The following is a 20,272-nucleotide window of genomic DNA, read 5'->3' on the forward strand; positions in this document are numbered from 1 at the left end:
GTACAGAGGTTTTATTCTCCCCCCCCCCTTCTGCCCTCTCCTCACAGGCATATTCATGGAGGAGAGGGCTATCCATGGCTACTAGTCATCATGAATACTAGTCATGATGCATACCTATTATCTCCAGGATCAGAGGAGCGTGGCTGTTATATTAGGTGCTGTGGAACACAGGCAGGATGCTGCTGCTGCAGTCGTCTTGTTTGTGGGCTTCCTAGAGGCTGCTGTGTGAACAGACTGCTGGACTTGTTGGACCTTGGTCTGATCTAGCCTGGCCTTTCTTATGTTCGTATGTTCTTATGACCATCTTTCTCTTCCTGACCTAAAAGGAAGGCTTCTTCTTTCCTCTTGGCCCCTTGAAACTCTATAGAGAAGGTGAGGCCACACTTAGGAGGGTCCTGGCTATTGACATTCTTCGGACTAGGACATTTACATTTCTGCGGAACTGGATGGTTGAAAGGTGAGTCACACCCACTCCTGAACTGACAAAAGGAGTTTTGACTCTCAGAAGCTAATGCCCTGGAAATCTTTTTGGTGTTTAAGCCAGGTGCTACTGAGCTATAACTTGCTCTTCCTCTTCTACTGCAGACCAATATGGTTACTCACTTGAATCTAGGCCCACTCCTCTTTCTCCCCCCCCCACCAGCCAGTAAAAGCCACTTTGTAACCTTTGAGTCTGTACCAAGTGCAGACAAAATTAGAATTGACCTTGATACACAATTTGGGGTATTCACATTCTGGGGTGTAAGCCACTTCACTTCAATCAGTATGCTAATTAATCAAATACTGGCTCAATACTCCAACTTTCCCTTCCATCCATGATTCAAGTGGGCTGTCAATTTAATGTAATTTATTTAAAATGTGAGCACATTTTGCTCTGTGGACATTAATTCTTGTATTTGTCAGATTAATTTTTAAAAAGGAAACTTGCTTTTAAAAATGAAAAAGTGTTCAGGGAAGGAGTGGATGGAGGGTCTCCATGGCACAGGCATTAGCCAGTCAGCACTGCTCTTGGCTATCTTCCGTTATAAATTGTTTCGTCCCCAGAACTCATCTCTGGAGAGGAAAAGAAAGGAATGCTTGGACTGAACGTTCTTCCTTCCTTTAATGGTGCAGCTTAATTGGCCAAACCCTTAAGCCTAACCACACGTGTGTGTGTGTGTGTGTGTGTGTGTGTGTGTGTGTACAGTGTCGTCTAGGCACAGCTGACTCATGGCGACCCCTTATGGGGTTTTCAAGGCAAGAGACTAACAGAGGTGGTTTACCAGTGCCTTCCTCTGCAGAGCCACCCTGGTATTCCTTGGTGGTCTCCCATCCAAATACTAATCAGGATTGACCCTGCTTAGAATCCAAGATCTGACAAGATCGGGCTATATACCATGCTTCCCCATACATATATCTATTGATCATTGCTCATAAACTCATTCTGCTCTAACAACGGGGTTATCCATCTCTCTCTATCTTTACCAAATAAAGGACATTCAAGGACTAAGTGACCCAAGGTACCTCTTCCCCGTGTTACAATAGCACCAACGTTCTGGAAAAGGGACTCCAGCAAAGCTGCCTTTTTGTTCAGGCTATGGTACAGAATTTAATCTAGCAACCAAAAAAAAATTACAGTATCTGGGACCAGTCGAGAGAGTTTAAGTATACCGGGAGGATTATCAGAGGTTCTAATCCAGTAAGAGGAACACACTCTTCTTCTTGCACATTTGTACTTCTGAAATCTGACTTTAGTAACTGCTTTTGAACCCATGCCAATGCTACTGTATCATTCTCGATAGATAATAAAAAAGCAGAAGTGAAGCCTAGCTATTCTAAAGCACTCCCACCTCTCTAACAGTGTTACATCTGTCTTCACTCAGGTTCCCATATATGTCATTTCTCAGTTTGCCTGAGGTTCTGTTCTTGAAGTGGATTAGCCAAGGATTTTGTGTTGAGGAAGTTTTCTTGTTCTTGCTCAAGAAATTAAATAAAAATACTATCTTCCTAATGAAAGATATTTAACCAGGCGGGAGGGGAACACCAGCAAGTCATCTGTTAAGCTCTTGTAAAAACTCCCCATTCTTTATGAAGGGATAGGCGATACTGCCCAAATGAGAACAGAGGAAGTTCAAAGAACAGGCATAGTTTTTAGAGACATCCGCTTGCATCAAGGGTAACAACTGGGGCATCTTGGCATTGCTGATGTAATTGTACTAAAAACGCAACTGAGGTATCTCATGATGACATTCAAAGTTTGAGGACACCTGGGTGTGTCCTTCCCTCCCATGTTTGGTGAATTTGCTGTGCTGGATTTGAAATTCCCTTTGCAAGCTGAGAAAAATGCTAAATTAGTGTGCCATTTCTATCCTCTGATTTTACCAAGATAAATGCAAACCAGGGCCGGATCTAGGGCATAAGGGGGAGCAGGTGCCCTGGGTGGTGAACAGAGAGGTGGTGGTGGCAGGAGGTGTGGGGGGGGGGCTCAATTGCATAGAAGAGATGGCTCGTTCTGCAGTGTGCACACCCCTTTCCCTCGATTTGTCTGCTGCTAGGGGAAGGGAGAGGGAGATTCCGGGTCTCAGAGGGAAGATTGCTCCTAAGGGTTGTATATAGACATAAAATGGCATGGGGGATAGGAGAGTAAGGAACCTCACAGGACACATCACACACTGGCGACAACTACTCTCTGACAGCAACCTTTTGAGACTGATCCATCAAGAACTATTTAAACCGATCCATAAAGAACTATTTTAAACCAATCTAAAGCACCCCACTTAATTAATATCTGAATAATATCTGACATAGAGAGTTTTAACTCTCAAAAGCTTATACCTCAAAATCCTTGTTGGCCTCTAATCCTTTTTGGCCCTTAATACCTACTTCTCCCTCTAAACTTCTCAGCAAAATGACATGCTCCGTGGTGTCAAAAGCTGCAGATAAATCTAGTAGGAGCAACAAAGAGGCTTGGCCTGTCTACATTCAGATGGAGATCATCATCTAAGCTAAGGCTACCAGTACTATCGCTATCTCATAACCTGGCCTGATTTGGCTGAGAGCCTAGGGGTTATACTGGGTCCAGCAGGACTGCTGGAGAAGCAAGTTAATGCAGGTCCAAAAATGCTTTCTTCCAACTTCTAGCCCAGAAGATGGTCCCCTACCTTGACTCAGGTGACCTGGCCACCTAGAGCCATGTAACATTGAGACTAGAGTACTATAATGCATTCTGCATTGGTCTACCCTTGAAGTTGACTTGGAGACTCCTGTTGATACAGAATGCCTCATGTCGGTTATTATTGGGAGCTAGCCAAAGCATGCATGTTACACCCATTCTACAATCACTTCAAAGAAGAAGAAGAAGAAGAAGAAGAAGAAGAAGAGTTGGTTTTTATATGCCGACTTTCTTTACCACTTAAGGAAGAATCAAATCGGCTTACAATCACTTTCCCCTCCCCACAACAGGCACCTTGTGAGGTAGGTGGGGCTGAGAGAGTTCTAAGAGAACTTTGACTAGCCCAAGGTTACCCAGATGGCTTCATGTGTAGGAGTGAGGAAACCAGCCTGGTTTACCAGATTAACGTCCGCCACTCATGTGGAAGAGTGGGGAATCAAACCCAGTTCTCCAGATTAGAGTCCCCCACTCCAAACCACCGCTCTTAACCACTGTACCACGCTGGCTCTCACTAGCTGCCCATCAGTTACCAGGCTCAGTTCAAGGTATCACAGACAAAAGCCCTTCATGGCTGTGGACCCTCTTATCTGCAAGCCAGCCTCTCCTGCTATGTTCCACCATGACAAATTTGCTCACCTGAGCAGGGACATCTGCAGGTGCCACCCTACAAATGGGCCAAATCAACAACTGTCCATATGTGTGCATTATCTGTGGTGGCCCGCAGTTTTCGGCATGGGCTGCAAGAGAAGGTCAGGAAGGCTGGCACACTCATTCTGCAAACTATGTGAAACAGATAAAAGGGATATAGTATAATGGAATGGTTGTGGAAGGCAGTTTTATAAAAGGATTCCCTGCCCCAAGACCTTCCTCCAGCACCAGGAACCCAAAAACAATGGACCCTCCTCTTCGGGACACAAAGCGTATGATTTTCTCCCTCTGCCCCCTTTCCAGGTCTACGCTTCCCTGTTCCCCATTCATGGACAGACTGACTTACAGCCAGTCAGTCTTTCCCATAGCTATTTTAACTGGGCTTTAGCTTCTCGGAACATGTGTTATGGTTGCCAGCTTCCAGGTGGGGCCTGGAGATCTCCTGGAATTACAGTTGACCTCCCGACAAGACAGATCAGTTCTCTCTGTAGAAAACTGATGCTTTGGAGGGTGGACATTATGGCATTATACTCCACTTATGGTAGTCTCCCTTCTCCAAACCCTTGCCCTCCTCAGGCTACACCCCTAAAATCTCCAGGAATTTCCAAACCTACAGTTGGCATCCTTAACATGTATGGTTTTATTGGGTTGTCACAAGCGACCTGTTACTGTGCTTCTTCAACAGAAAGCAACAGACAAAGGCCGTTTATGCCAGGAAGATTTTGCCACTCGCTCGAATGACAGTTTTCTGATCCAAAGTTTTAAATGCCTATCTATGGGCGCGATTTGACTGGACAAAGTCTGAGGCTGACTGGAATGGGCTTATGCTTGCTAAGCCTAATTGCCTAGAGGTTGGACAACCGCCATCTTCTTTCCAGTCTTAATACTATATTTTGGATAGGGCAATGATGTTGCTTGCTGGTTAAGTACTTGCCTCCCGTTCCAGTTTCTCCTGCTAAATGGGATAAATTGTGCTAGATTGGGATCCACATATACATTCAACTTCAAAGGTCCCCTTATTGCCCCTGGACTCAGGCCTTAATTGTTTGTGTGTAGGACACTCTGCCTGTGATAGCCCTGATGGGGGACTGATTTGGGTAAGCATTCGTCTCCTGCTGCCAGGGATGCAGTGTGAAGGGAGGCCCAGAGGGAATCTTTGTCTAGGGATATGTGATGGGTCTTGATATGGCTGCCTGCTAGTTTTCTGCTTCAGATGTTGCTAGGGTTGGCTACCTCCAGGTGGGGCCTGGAGAGCTCCCAGAATTACAACTGATCTCCAGTCAACAAGTTGTTGACAAGATGTTGACAAGTTGGGGAGTGTCCAGAGGAGGGCGACCAGAATGGTCAGAGGTCTGGAATCCATGCCCTACGAGGAGAGACTTAGGGAGTTGGGTTTGTTTAGTTTGGAGAAGAGAAGGTTGAGGGGAGACATGATAGCCATGTTTAAATATTTGGAAGGATGTCATGTTGATGAGGGAACTAGCTTGTTCTCTGTTGCTCCAGAGACTAGGACACAGAGTAGTGGATTTAAACTAATAGAAAAGCAATTCCACCTAAACATTAGGAAGAACTTTCTGACGGTGATGGCTGTTCGATGGTGGAATGCACTGCCTCAGAGGGTGGTGGAGTCCCCCTCTTTGGCGGTCTTTAAGCAGAGGCTGGATGGCCATCTGTCGGGAGTGCTTTAATTGTGGGATCCTGCATTGCGGGGGGAGGGTTGGGGTTGCTGGGGATGTAAGAGGGAGGTAGTTGTTAATTTCCTGCATTGTGCAGGGAGTTGGACTAGATGACCCTGGTTGTCCCTTCCAACTCTATGATTCCATGATTCTAACAGACATCAGTTCCCCTGGAGGAGATGGCTGCTTTGGGAGATAGCCTCTATGGCAATATACCCCACATAACTGTATAAATCATATAGCAGAAAATGATCTACTGGCGGATCACTAGCCAAGGGATTCTGGACAATCTAGCACTGATCTCCAGCTGATAGAGATCAGTTCACCTGGAGAAAATGGCTACTTTGGCAATTGGTCTCTATGGTATTGACTCTATGGTATGGTAAGTCTCTTTCCTCTCCAAACCTCTCCCTCCTCAGGCTCCGCCCCAAAACCTCCCACCAGTGGCAAAGAGGGACCTGGCAACCCTAACTAGCTGGTCTGATCAGGATCACTCAACACTGTTTAGTTAACTGCTTACGGATCCTGAGTAGGAACTCCAATTTTACAAATTTAAACCTCTAGGGAGGTGGCATACGCATTTTCTAAATAAACAAAACATGGGCTATGAAAACCTGATGTCAGGCCTCTCCCATTGTACACTATGGACACACATAGCATGCCCTGGTAATAGCGTGGGAAGCAGATCCTTAAAGGAAGAAGAGTCCTGCTCAGGGTGGCATACAACAGTTGTAGAAATGCACCATTATGTCATCCTTCCACATTGCTGAAGAGTTGTTTCAAAAGAAGAGATGTTTCAGTAGAGGGTGAGGCATGTAGAGACTCCCCAGATTTAAACAAAAGGTTTTTTCCCCCTGATGTCTGACTGTACACTGAGAGAATGCATGTACAGAAGCCATATCAGTAATTACCTTTTCTAATTACCATTCATTAACTCATTTTAGAAACTCAGAAGGGCAATACTATATGACCAGAAAAACCAATCCAAGAATATTATTGTAGATAATATGCCAGAAGAGGCTAGAAGAACTGAGATTGGGGGGATGGAAATCTCTTAACCGAGGAGATTTCTCGATAAAGTAGGGGTGAGCGGGGGGGGGGGGGTTTGTTTGTTTTTAACTTTTAAACATTTCTTTTATTTCTTGACAAGTTGCTACTTTGGTTTATTTCTGTTTTAACTGTGTACTTTTTAGTGTTAAAAATTTGAACTTGTAGAATGACTTGGCTTTTCCAAGACAAGAGCCAATGAGGAGTAAAGTCACTGGTTCAAATCTTTGTTCAGTGCTGGACTTAGAGTTGCCAGGTCTCTCTTCTCCACTGGTGGGAGGTTTTTGGGGCAGAGCCTGAGGAGGGTGGGGTTTGGGGAGGGGAGGGACTTCAATGCCATAGAGTCCAATTGCCAAAGCGGCCATTTCCTCCAGGTGGACTGATCTCTATCGGCTGGAGGTGAGCTGTAACAGCAGGAGATCTCCAGCTAGTACCTGGAGGTTGTCAACCCTAGCTGGACTTTATGCTTCCCATGCTGTAGGGCCCACATTCAGTCATTGGCATCTCCAGTTGAAAGCATATCAGGCGGCAAGTTCCAACAAAGACATTTCTCTGTCTGAGACCCTGGAGAGCTACTTCTAGTTACAGTAGATGGACCAGCTTCATACATTAATAAGAGCTCCAAGAAGGATCTTAACATATGGGAGTAGGTGGTTTATTAGGTTACACTATCTGGTTGGCACATCGCTAGGGCATGTACAACCAAGGTCAGATTACAACATGCTGAAGGCTACATACTGATATGAAGTAGGGTTGCCAGGTCCCCCTGGCCACCAACAGGGGATGGAGGTGGGGGAGACTTACAAGCGGCAGACGGAGACTGGAGGGAGACTGGCGTTGACGCAGTGATGTCACTTCTGGGAGTGACATCATCACGTCTCCAACAATCGTGGGGACACTCTGGCGTTTGAGCAAAGACTCTATGGTAGAAGCCTTTTTTTAAACTATAGAGTTTGCCCAAATACCAGAATATCCCAGTTTTCGTTGGCGACACGATGGCCTAATTTCTGGAAGTGACATCATTGTGTCAACGTCCAGGGCCAGATTTAGGTTTGATGAGGCCCTAAGCTATTGAAGGTCATGGGGCCCTTTATATGTCCAGCTGTCCTTTGTCAACAACAATATTTATGCAGGCTAGCAGGCGGGGCCCAATACTTACATCATAGGAGCCTACACAACACAAAACACTATTGCTGTATGTAGGTTTTATTTCATTTGTTTTTTTATCTTATATTTTGGAAATGTACATCCAGTTTTTTTTTCCTTTAAATTTTTGGGGGGACCCCAAGAGAGTGGGGCCCTAAGCTATAGCTTGTTTAGCTTATATGTAAATCTGGCACTGTCAAAGTCAGCCTCCCTCCAACCTCTAGTACGTCCCCCACCACAGCCACCAACCAGATGAACGGTGCTGGGGGAAGGGGCTTGGAGGGGGCTTGGTGTGAGTGAATGGCAACCTTAATACGAGGCCAACATGCTGAGTTTGAGAGGCCCACAACGTTTCCCCCCAAACTGGTAATTTAATAATTGTTAGTAAATTTTCTTTCGTACTTAAATGCCCCTCATAATTTGAACCCTTAACTGTAGTTTATGAACTTGTGCCTAAATCCAGCTCTACATTCAACGGTGGTAGGACTTGTCTTTTATAGTAGGGGCATAGCTGGCTTTTTAGATGAAGAGAGCACCACATTCTTGGCCACGGTCTCTGCATGAGAATACCGAAGAAGACCCAAATATGGGATCACCCCCAAGCTGCAAGTCTGCACTTTGAGGTTGAGGTGTGTGTGACAAGAGGCGATTCCACCAATTGAACTAACCAGATTTCGAGATCCAAGTCTCTAGCTATAACACAGTTGCCATAGCAGTCCTAGTAACTCCAGAGGGAGCGTCCCACTCAGACAAATGGCTTTAGTGTTCTTTGGTTCTTTGTACGTGCATGGTATGCCGTGGGAGGCACCCTAGTCGGATGCAACAAGAAGTCACAGCGAGGCCAAGCGTTACTGCAAGGTCCTAAATAATTCGGGGTGTGGGAAACAGCTCAGCAGCCCTGCCCAGAAACAAAAACATCAATAATACCTTAATCATTAATTGGTTCAGCAAATGTTTTTTCTCTCCATCCCCATTCTCAGCGCTCCCCCACCCCATTACCCCCCATTACCCCCCATTGATAGGATTCCTCAGTTGTCACTCAAGGGACACCATTCTAGGGTCTCCCCGACATACCAAGCTTCGGGCTCTCCCCAGTTGTATGTAGGCCTCCCCAAATCTGGGCCACGATGGGTGTGTTTGGAACGACAACAACCTGTCCTCCACCCAACTGTCACTGTGACGGCCCTGGGTTTTGACAGAGGATTGCCTGTTACAGAAACAGTATATAGGAGAGGGCCATGATTAATCTTTGGTCTGTGTCCTGACAGATCAGCTGCAGGCATTTCTCCCAGCTTCCAAGGAGGTGTCTGTTTCCCCTCTGCTGCCTGCTCCGTGGATATTTGAGGATATGCCTAAGAGAGCTGCTGCAACCTTGTTCCTCACAGTGGCCTTCTTCCAAATGGGTAAGACAATGTGGAAGGCGGAGTTCAGCTCAGTCTGGCTTGCAGACTTCTCGTGACTGTAATTGTTACCTCGTGCTTTCTCGGCTTTCCAGGCTGCGGCTTTTTAAACCCCGTTTCCCCTCAGTAATTGCAGGCGAGCTGTTGGGAGTAGCCTCGGGGTCTAATTAAACGTTGCGTGGAAATGTGGGCAAAGAAAGCCTGACGGTCCGCTTCTGTGCAGGGCGGGGAAGGGGTGATTTCGAGTAGAGATGCAGTGCGGAGTGGGAAAGGGCTCACTTATGGGCAGATGCAGCTGGATCGGGTTGCCAACTCTGGGTTGGAAACTACCTAAAGATCTGAAGGTGGAGCCTGGGAGAATGGGGTTTAGGGAGGGGAGGGACCTCGGTAGGGTATAATGGCATGCAGTCCTCCTTCCAAAGCAGCTGTTTTCTCCAGGAGAAGTGGAATACATGTTTTTAATACATAAATAAGTGATATATGTAGTCTGGGGATGGGTTGTAATTCCAGGAGATCTGCAGCTGCCACCTGGGGTTTGGCAACCCTAAGCTGGGAGTGAGAAAGCTCTCACATGAGCACATGAAGCTGCCTTCTACTGAATCAGACCCTTGGTCCATCCAGGTCAGTACTGTCTACTCAGACCGGCAGCGGCTCTTCAGGGTCTCAGGCAGGGGTCTTTCACATCACCTACTTGCCTAGTCCCTTTAACTGGAGATGGCGGGGATTGAACCTGGGACCTTCTGCAAGCCAAGCAGCTGCTCTACCACTGAGCCACGGCCCCTCCCCAAGCAAGCCGTGGAAGGGTGCGAGTGCAGGCATCCCCCCGGAACTTTCTCGCATCAAGCAGAAATTATATCTCTGAGATATCTCTTGGAAGATAAACATATATGGATATCATGTTTGGTGGCCAAATTTCTGTATATCGCAATTGCCAAACGAAAGTCATTGTTAAACCGTTTAGGTTTTATGTAGATAGAATACCATTTAGTTTTAATTCCATTTCAGTGCTTAGCATCATATTTGGATTTTATTCAGTTAATCATGCTTAAGATAATATATAATGTATTGTACACTATTTGTGCTGGCTCATTTTGATCTCCTTTTTGGAATTTAATACCTTTTATTCTGTACATGTGACGGATATTTTCTGGTCATGGACTGTTTTAATAAAACTGAACTGAGTGCAGGCATCAGAGGAGATGCGAGAGTAGGGAGTCAGCAGGGGTTGGACCCACCAGAAGGCATGGATCCTGGCAGCAACCCAGCCTCAGGATATGCGGACGCTGGCCCTGGGTGGGCCCCCACTTGGAGTGAATGTAACACCTGCACAAAACCAGTGAACCCCTCTGAAGCTCTGCAGGAGGGTAAGGGGCTTGAAAGGAGTCGCAGTGGGGAAAACAGTGGCAAGAGGAGAGTAGACCTCTCCCTCTCCAATTGATCCTCCCGCCCCACCGTGTTTTTCAGCACACTATGACCATTTTTGCATGGTAATTAGCAGCGTTCCAGGCTGAATTGCCCCACAGATTTTTTTTGAATTTTGCACACTGAAGTGAGTGCAAAGCAGGTGCAGACCTGCTTCGCGTTACAAAAAAGCCCACTTAACCCGACTTTTTGTCTTTGCTCTGCGGCTGCCGAGAAGAATAACCAGAGGGAACCATGCAAAACAACAGCGCCGCGTTAGCGATGCACATGCTAATGGCTATGCAAATGAACGAAGGAGCAGGCGAATGGGGATGGGTGGAATTTCTCCTTTTGCGTTGGGACCGTGAATAGGCATTTTTAAAGTCGCATTTTTAGAAAGAGCTTTGAACAGGTTTCAGAATTGACCATGCATAAATGACCAATATTTCAGTCTGTGTGCACTATTTCATTAAAGGTGCAGAGTAGCAGATTGGAGGTTTGTTCTGACTTTGCAAATGCGGGAAGCGTAAAGTGGAGGTGGGCTGCCTTTGGCTGGCAGTGATTTTTAGTTACCCTGAAGGGGCAGCAGATAACAATTTTTTAAAATTAACTTTCACCTGTTTACTATGCTGCAGGACTAGGGTTGCTAGGTTCCTCTTTGCTACCAGCGGGAGGTTTGAGGCCAGAGCTGAGGAGGGAGAGGTTTGGGGAGGGACTTCGATGCCATAGAGTCCAATTGCCAAAGCGGCCATTTTCTCCGGGTGATCAGTTGTAATAGCAGGAGATCTCCAGCTAGTCCCTGGAGGTCAGAATCAAATTCACACCTATGCTGTGACTAGGAAGTAAGGGAAACCAAAAGGGCACGAGGCTCAAGTGAAAAATACTCTATACACAGAGCCAGAAATCAATATTAAGCAATCACTGTATTATAAATTTACCATATACGATTTTACGAAGGTCCGTTACATCAATTGACCTAAAAATATCCTCACGAACAAAACACATGCCACAAAATTCCTGGTCTCCATACAAAGTGCAGATGAGACCGATTGTTGCAAAGATCCAGTTAACCAGTAGGACTATAAATTCGTAATCCACTAAGCAACCACAGTAAACTGTGTGTGTTAAGTGCCGTCAAGTCGCTTCCAACTCATGGCGACCCTATGAATGAAAGTCCTCCAAAATGTCCTATCTTTGACAGCCTTGCTCAGATCTTGCAAACTGAAGGCTGTGGCTTCCTTTATTGAGTCCGTCCATCTCTTGTTGGGTCTTCCTCTTTTCCTGCTGCCCTAAACTTTTCCTAACATGACTGTCTTTTCCAGTGACTCTTGTCATCTCACAGTAAACTACCACAGTAAAAAAAGCAATATATTCAATAGTTCCCAAACAGCTTTTCTGTATACGTGGTGCACACAGCAGCAGTAGAACTGATGAGCATCAATAGGCTCCTAGGATGGAGTTAGGGTTGCCAACCTCCAGGTGACAGAGATAAGTTCACCTGGAGAAAATGGCTGCTTTGGAAATTGGACACTGGGGAATTATACCCCACTGAAGTCCCTCTTCTTCCCAACCCCCCCCTCCTCAAGGTCAACCCCCAAAATCTCCAGGTATTTCCCATCCCAGAGTTGGCAAGCCTAGATGGGATGCTATGGGTAAACAGAGGTTTGATGCAAAGTATTTTACAGTATGGAGCATCCTCCCAGCTGTTCGTGTTCTGCATCAAAAAGAATCTAGATTCTGGGTTGAAATTAAGTTAGCAAAAGGCATAACGTTAGCATGATTCACTCAGGTTGCATGCTTCATTCTAAACCTTATACTTGCATACTTAGAAAAGGGGTATTATTATTAAAAATTCCCAACCTGCCTCTGAAGGAGGGAAGTGCTATTGCAGTGCTTCAAACGAATCAGCCTGCCATTTTCTTAAAAAACAAAAACAAAACCCTGATCCTTTTAACTGGAAATGCCAGGAACTGAACCTGGAACTTACTGTATGAAAAATAGATGTTCTACCATTGAGCCACAGCATCTCCTGGCACAGAAGAGCTTTTCATTCTTTGTTGTGTAGCACAGCTAATAGTTCTCTTGCAGTACCCTAATATCAATCACACACACACAAGAGCTTGGGAATTATTGGCCTTAAGGTTGCCAACTAGGGTTGCCAACCTCCAGGTACTAGCTGGAGATCTCCTGCTATTACAACTGATTTCCAGCCAATACAAATCAGATCACCTGGAGAAAATGGCCACTTTGGCAATTGGACTCTAGGGCATTGAAGTCCCTCCCCTCTCCAAACCCCACCCTCCTCAGGCTCCACCCCAAAATCCTCCTGCCGGTGGTGAAGAGGGTCCTGGCAACCCTATTCCCAAGTGGCCTGGAGAAAAAGGTCCTGCCCCTTTAATACAGGTTTAATCAGATAATTTTGGAGGACTTTCATTCATAGGGTCGCGATGAGTCGGAAGCGACTTGACAGCACTTAACACACACATACACACAATCAGATAATATTTACCGGGTGAAGTTGTTTTGTTCCATGCTATGAAAAGCTGCAGTTGCCTATCTCCACTCATTAACAATGCAGTCCTTGGCAGATCTACTCAGATTCCTACTGACGTCTACTCAATGGGTCTTGTGTGCAAGCACCGGGTCATTCCTGACCCATGCTGTGACGTCACATCCCAACGTTTACTAGGCAGACTTTGTTTACGGGGTGGTTTGCCAGTGCCTTCCCCAGGCATCTTCCCTTTACCCCCAGCAAGCTGGGTACTCATTTTACTGACCTCGGAAGGATGGAAGGCTGAGTCAACCTTGAGCCGGCTACCTGAAACCGACTTTCGTCGGGATCCAACTCAGGTCAAGAGCAGAGCTTGGACTGCAGTACTGCAGTTTACCACTCTGCGCCAGGGGGCTCTTCAATGGGACTTACTGCCAGGAAAAAGGATTCTTAGAATTCCACTGCAAGACTCTGTTAAAGGGACAGGACATGTTTTCGCAAACCGGTTTCCAACCCCAACCGGTCTAGAAATACAGTGACAGTACAAGACTTGGGAATGCAGGGTGGCATGTTTATTAGAGCGTGTGAGGGATGCTTTTTGACTGACGGGCACGGTAAGTGTTGAAATGAAGACACAGAGATGTTTCTGCTGGAACAAACCACATGAGAGCGTCATCCCTTTTCAATCAATATGTCTTGAGAGGTGTCGTAACTTTCTGCTCCCCTACTACTACTCCCTAGAGGAGTGGCAGATATTTTCGGAGTGACTCCTAAGGCAATCTTTCCTCCCCTTGCTGAAACAGGCAATGTGAATAGCTACTTTAAAAGAGCTCTTTCAAACCAGCCTCCCGAAGGCTTCACACCCTAGGGAGGGGGTGTGGGAGGCAGGAGGACCCAGGTTCAACCCCTGGCATCTCCAGTTCGAAAAGATCCACGGAGTGGGTCATACGAAAGACCTCAGCTTGAGACTCAGGACAGCTGCTGCCAGTCTGAGTAGACAATACTGACCTCGATGGACCGATGGTCTGATTTAGTATAAGTTTTTTTTTAATATATATATGCTGACTTTCTCTACCACTTAAGGCAGAATCAAACCGGCTTACAATCACCTTCCCCTCCCTACAACAGATACCCTGTGAGGTAGGTGGGGCTGAAAGAGTGTGACTAGCCCAAGGTCACCCAGCTGGCTTCGTGTGCAGGAGTGGGGAAACAAATCCAGTTCGCTAGATTAGCCTCCGCTGCTCACGTGGAGGAGTGGGGAATCAAACCGGGTTCTCCAGATCAGACTCCACTGCTCCAAACCACCACTCTTAACCACTACCTTATGCTGGCAGTTCATTGGTGTCAGGATTCAACCCTCAAATTTGTATTAAATACCAAAGCTGGGTCCTGAGGGTGTGGGTGAATTAATGCAGATTGCCTTTCCCTCACCACGGAGTAACCAAAGCCTGGTACCATCTACTTGTGATCAAGAAGAAGGGAACTCCACCTCCAAAACATGCATGGCTTTTGGGTAGGGATTTAAGGTTGCCGGCTCCGGGTTGGGAAATCCTTGGTTTTGGGAGGCAGGGCCTGGGGAAGGCAGTCTTTGGAGAAGGTAGAGACTTCAGTAAGGATGTGATGCCATAGAGCCTGCCCTCCAAAGTTTCCATGTGCTCTGGGGAACTGATCCTCTAGTCTGGAGCTCAGTTGTGATTCCTGGAGATCACCAGGCTCCACCTGGACGTTGGCAACCCTAGTAGGATTAGACAAATTCCAACAATTTATCTTGTTTTAGGCGTGAGGCATGGCCCTCTTCTTGGCAGAAAGCGAGCGAGACCTCTGCTGCTTAGTTGTCTCAGAGGGCAACCCCCACCTACTCAATGCTTGGGGTTGCCAACCTCCAGGTACTAGCTGGAGATCTCCCGCTATTACAACTGCTCTCCAGGCGATAGAGATCAGTTCCCCTGGAGAAAATGGCCGCTTTGGCAGCTGGACTCTACGGCATTGAAGTCCCTCCCCTCTCCAAACCCTGCCCTCCTCAGGCTCCGCCCCAAAACCTCCAGGTATTTCCCAAACCGGAGCTGACAACCCTACCAATGCTAGGCATTTGTTCTGTGTTTGTTTATACCCTATTTGTCTCCCCAACAGGGAACTGAAAGAGCTTACAACGCAACTCTCCCCTCCCCCATTTTTATCCTCACAACAACCCTGCAAGGTAGGTTAGGCTGAGAGAGAGCGACTGGCCCAAGGTCACTCCATGAGTGAGCTTCCATGGCAGAGTGTGGATTCGAACCTGGCTCCCCTAGATCCCAATCTGACCACTAACCACCAGACAACAGCGGCCGATAGAGCCTCTCACCCCCTCTCCTTTGCCAGTCCAATTTGAAGTAGAGGCAGTTTAAAAAAAAAACATTTATTCAAAACAGCAGCCCTTTACATTCCTACTCCACCATTTGGCTTTTGGTTTAGCTAAGCACACACCAATACATGTGCGTTTACACTCACACACTTATTTGCACAGCTATGTTTGCTTGGCTGTTTACCCTCTCCCACCCTTCGAGGGGAGCGAGCATTTTTTAAAAAGCGCTTTGAAAGAAGGTTAGTTAAACCCAAGTATGACGAGATGCCAAGGAACAGGGGCAAAAAAGGAACTGGCATGCTTCAGGGGGTGCTGAGTGATGCTTTAGTTATTATATTAAATCAGTCTCCCCCACCTTATTTCCTAGGGGGGGAAATGGCCTATACTGGTTTACAGAATACAGGCAAACATAAAAACAATGGGGTTTTTTTCACGGAGGTTGGTGGCGGTTTCACGTCTGTTTTACCACGCTGCTAATTTTTGATTTTTCACGACAGCTTCGGATTTGCCCCCCCCCCCAAAAGGGCGTCATCCCAGCATCTTTTCGCTCTTTTTTTAAAATATTTTTTTATTGTTTTCTCATTTTATGCATCATAAATCAATTTCCATTAATACTTAACAATATAAAATTGAATCTATAAAAATTTCTAATCTAAGAAATAACAGAAAATAATCCCAGCATCTTCTCAAACCTGTGTTGGTGCGATCTTTGATTTTGCCGTGCGGTTTTTGCCGCAGGGCTCCATGAAAAAATTTTCCCTGGTTCGAACTTCGCATCAATTTCCCCCGCCCATGCCAGCTAATTTTTCCTCCCCTGTGAACGGTGATTGGCTGGGGGAGTTTCGCGCTTGGACAAGAATGCCGCCCCTTTTGCTGCCTGCCCGCTTGCCTGCCTGCGTGGAGTCGTGGCACTTCTCTCCCTCCCGACATACTTTCCCCGCCCCTCGCCCGGGATGGGCCTTGGAGCCGGGCCCACGCCTCCAAGCCCAGGGGGACGCCGGACGGACAGCTCCAGGGGGAGGCTGGAGGGGCCGCGCCGTGTGCGCCTTGCGCGCCAGGGGGTGGGGGCAGCTCGGTCCAGGGCAGCTGGACCCACGGGAGGGTTGTTCAAGGGAAGGGGCTGTTGGCCCCCCTACCCCAGCGGGGAGGGGAGGAGGGATTTTTGAGACTTCAGATGGGGAAAATGTGCATCCTGGGAGCGGAAAACCCAAGGCAAAACTCCCTCCCATCACCCTTCTGAAGAGGGCAGCCAGTCTCTCTCTTGATGCACTGGGGCCGGATCGGGGCCGGCGAGCAAGCCAGGGGCCTTCTTTCCTCTCCCCCTCCCATGCACACAGGCTGGATCGGGTCCGGCACACCAGCCAGGAGCCCTCTCTGCTCTCTCTTACCATGCACTGGGGCTGGATCAGGGCCGGCGCGCAAGCCAGGGGCCTTCTTTCCTCTCCCCCTCCCATGCACACGGGCTGGATCGGGACCGGCACACCAGCCAGGAGCCCTCTCTGCTCTCTCTCACGATGCACTGGGGCCAGATTGGGGCCGGCACACAAGCCAGGGGCCTTCTTTCCTCTCCCCTCGCCCCACATACACACAGCCTGGATCGGGACTAGCACGCTAGCCAGGAAATCTTGGGAAAGGGGGAAGCAATGCGTGCGGATCAGCATGCTGCAAAGGGAAGGCAAGGGAGAGTGTTTGGCCATTTATGCATGGGAGCATGGTAAATAGAAAAATTATATAAGAAAACCAGAGGGACTGGTGCTTCTTATATATATTGGGGGGACATATTATATATTGGGGGGAGACATACTCTGGGAAATCGCTTTAATGCAAGAGGTTTACAGTGGCCATTTATGCATGAGAGCTTTTGGCTTGGATTTGCTGCTCTATAGATGCACCTTTTCCCCATCCAAATTCTCAAAACTCAACAATCAGCCCCCAGGCAGAGTTTTGAGAATTCGGATGGGGAAAAGGTGCATCTAGAGAGAGGCAAATCCAAGGCACTCCTCTTGAATCGGCACAGGCTGGAGCTGCTCCATTCCAACTTTCAGCTAAACACTTCTCTGGGCACATGGGTGCAACTCCTGTTCCCCCCCCCCCAAATCCTGCCTGTCATTAAAGGGCAATGGGTTCCACACCTATGGAAAATAGAGGGAAGCTTTGAGGAAAGCGCTGCCTTGCCCCCCCCCCCCAAAAAATTTGGAATCTGACTGTTCCAAAAGCAGAACAGAGCGAGGGTGGAAGAAAAATGGAGGAGACCAGAGGGACTGGTGCTTGTTTTTTGCGCTGGGGCCGTGCCCACAGAGGTAATCTGCTGGGCGGAGTTGGGGGCGGGCATAAACAATGAGCTTGCTGGAAGGGGAGGCCTCCTGCCAAGGGGACAGCGTGCTTTGTTCCCATGAAAAACCAAAACTACGTCAGGATTGACGGGGATAAATTGCAGCCATGAAAATTTTTTATAAAACACTTTTTTTTTTTTTGCTCCGTGCCAAGAGAGCATCAAAATTGTCCGTGAAAAGTTGGCCAATGTGAAGCATCTGCCCACATGAACCTTCCTCCTGCCAATAGAAAGTGCCCACAATGCCATCATAATTCTAGAGAATGTTGTTTTAAAAGTGCTCTGAAACAGGAAAGATAGGGTTGCCAACCTCCAGGTACTTGTGCTGATAATAACTCGGTTTTTGGAAACAGCAGCACGAAGGCTCAAAATGATATCAGTGTTAACTAACTATACAGCTAATTATTTATATTGTATAATGACAAAAAATGAAAAACAAACATTGCATCATGTATCAATATAATTGTAACCCTTTCTGATGGAAAGGACATTTCCCTTTTATTCAGATCAAATTCTATTGCATGGATTGGAGGGAGTTTATAACCAGTAGTTCCATTATCCCTGACTTTAGCCTGTTTTCTGATGCCTTGATGGGCCAGTCTGGGTGTGGACTTCATTAACGGGCATCTCTGGGCTCATTCTGCGCTTCTGTTTCTATCTAGCCACCTCAGCCCTTTGCCAGGATGTGGAAGAGAAGAGGCTCCAATGTTACTTCTGTGCCTACGAACAAGCATGCGCGGAGAACTTAGTGCAGTGCAAAGAAGGAGAGAGATGCGGCACCATGTTGGGGCACTCAGGTATGTTCCACTGCGTGCACGCTCAGTAGGGTTGCCAACCTCCAGGTGATGTGGTAAACAAAGGTTAGCGTGCTGTAGGATACTCAGTAAACTAGAAACAGCACTTCACAAGCTAGTCACAATGATTATAAAATAGTGGTATTTAATAACATATCCACCACTGATAGTATGTAGGCAAAAACATGTGTTGTTAATTATTGCCTTAAAAGTAACACCAAAGAGAGGACTATGCCTTATTACAAACAAATAATAGTATTATAGGTAAGTCCATGAAAGGGGGTGCCAACCTCCCTTTCTTCCACAGATATGCTTCTTGAGAGTAGCAATTCAGTAGTTGCAGTTGTTCTCAACAGAAGCCCGGTGATCTTTCTGTTTCAGCGATTAACGCCTTCTTCAGGGACCAATGCTGGCTGTTATTAACATTCTCTGCGTTGGCCAACATGTTTTTGCCTACGTACTATCAGTGGTGGATATGTTATTAAATACCACTACTTTATAATCATTGTGTCTAGCTTGTGAAGTGCTGTTTCTAGTTTGCTGAACCTCCAGGTGGTGGCTGGAGATCTCCCGCAGTTGCAACTCATCTCCAGGCAACAGAGATCAGTTCGTCTGGAGAAAATGGCCCCTTTGGAAGGTGGAGTCTATGGCATTGCACCCCATTGATAGGGTTGCCAACCTCCAGGCAGTAGCTGGAGATCTCCTGCTATTACAACTGATCTCCAGCTGATAGAGATCAGTTCACCTGGAGAAAATGGCCACTTTGGCAATTGGACTCTATGGCATTGAAGTCCCTCCCCTCCCCAATACCCGCCCTCCTCAGGCTCCACCCCAAAAACCTCCCACCGGTGGTGAAGAGGGACCTGGCAACCCTACCCATTGAAGCCCTCACTTCACCAAACCCCACCCTCCTCAGCTCCACCCACAAAATCTTCAGGTATTTCCCACCCTGGAGCTGGCAACCCTAATGCTCAACTCAACCCCGCAGCCGAGTACCTCTTTCCCACCTACCGCCATGGCCACCCTCAGTCCACCTATTCTCTGAAGGACCCGAGGAGCATGCCTATTATCTTAGGTGCTGTGTAGCACAGGCAGGATGGTGCTGCTGCAGTCATCCTGTTTGGGGGCTACCTAGAGGCGCCTGGTTGGCCACTGTGTGAACAGACTGCTGGACTTGATGGGCCTTGGTCTGATCCAGCAGGGCCTTCCTTATGTTCTTATGTTAACTTTCTATGTCTTTGTCATTTTCAGATTATAAAGTACACGAGTCCATCTTCGGAAAGGGCTGCATCTCAGCCTCAAAGTGCGGCAATCAGGACCAAATCACGTACTGGCGCAACCCATTCCGGGTTACCTACTCCTGCTGCGACACCGATTTCTGCAACAAGGAGAGCTTTGGGGCAGACCAGAAGGGCATCGCTGCGGCAGGCCACACCTCCATCCCTGCCCACCTCCCCTGGCTCTTTGCAGCTACCCTCCTGGCTGCCCTACCCGCCCTCCTCTCCTAAGAACTAGAATCCACCTGTTCCCTGACGCGGGTGCCCACCAGCCATGACTGAGCTCTGCCACACGCCCAACTTTGGCCAAGAAACCACTGCAGGGGGAGTAGGGTTGCCAACCTCCAGGTACTAGCTGGAGATCTCCTGCTGTTACAACTGATCTCCAGCCAATAGAGAGCCGTTCACCTGGAGAAAACGGCCACTTTGGCCATTGGACTCTATGGCATTGAAGTCCCTCCCCTCCCCAAACCCCCACCCTCCTCAGGCTCCGCCCCAAAAACTTTCCACCGGTGGTGAAAAGGGACCTGGCAACCCTACTTATCGGTCTGCAGCAGAACAGTTAGAT

General features: G+C 47.5%; 1 protein-coding gene across 1 annotated transcript; it reads left to right on the forward strand.

Moving 5' to 3' along the window:
* Positions 1–9,016: 9,016 nt before the first annotated feature.
* LOC130478771 (sperm acrosome membrane-associated protein 4-like) lies at positions 9,017–19,935 on the forward strand. The gene is made up of 3 exons (XM_056850990.1): positions 9,017–9,071; positions 18,305–18,430; positions 19,679–19,935. Exons 1-3 carry the CDS (start codon positions 9,017–9,019, stop codon positions 19,933–19,935), a joined length of 438 nt encoding a protein of 145 aa, XP_056706968.1.
* Positions 19,936–20,272: the final 337 nt, after the last annotated feature.

Source organism: Euleptes europaea, chromosome 1, assembly GCF_029931775.1.
Source record: "Euleptes europaea isolate rEulEur1 chromosome 1, rEulEur1.hap1, whole genome shotgun sequence".
Taxonomy (NCBI): Eukaryota; Metazoa; Chordata; class Lepidosauria; order Squamata; family Sphaerodactylidae; genus Euleptes; species Euleptes europaea.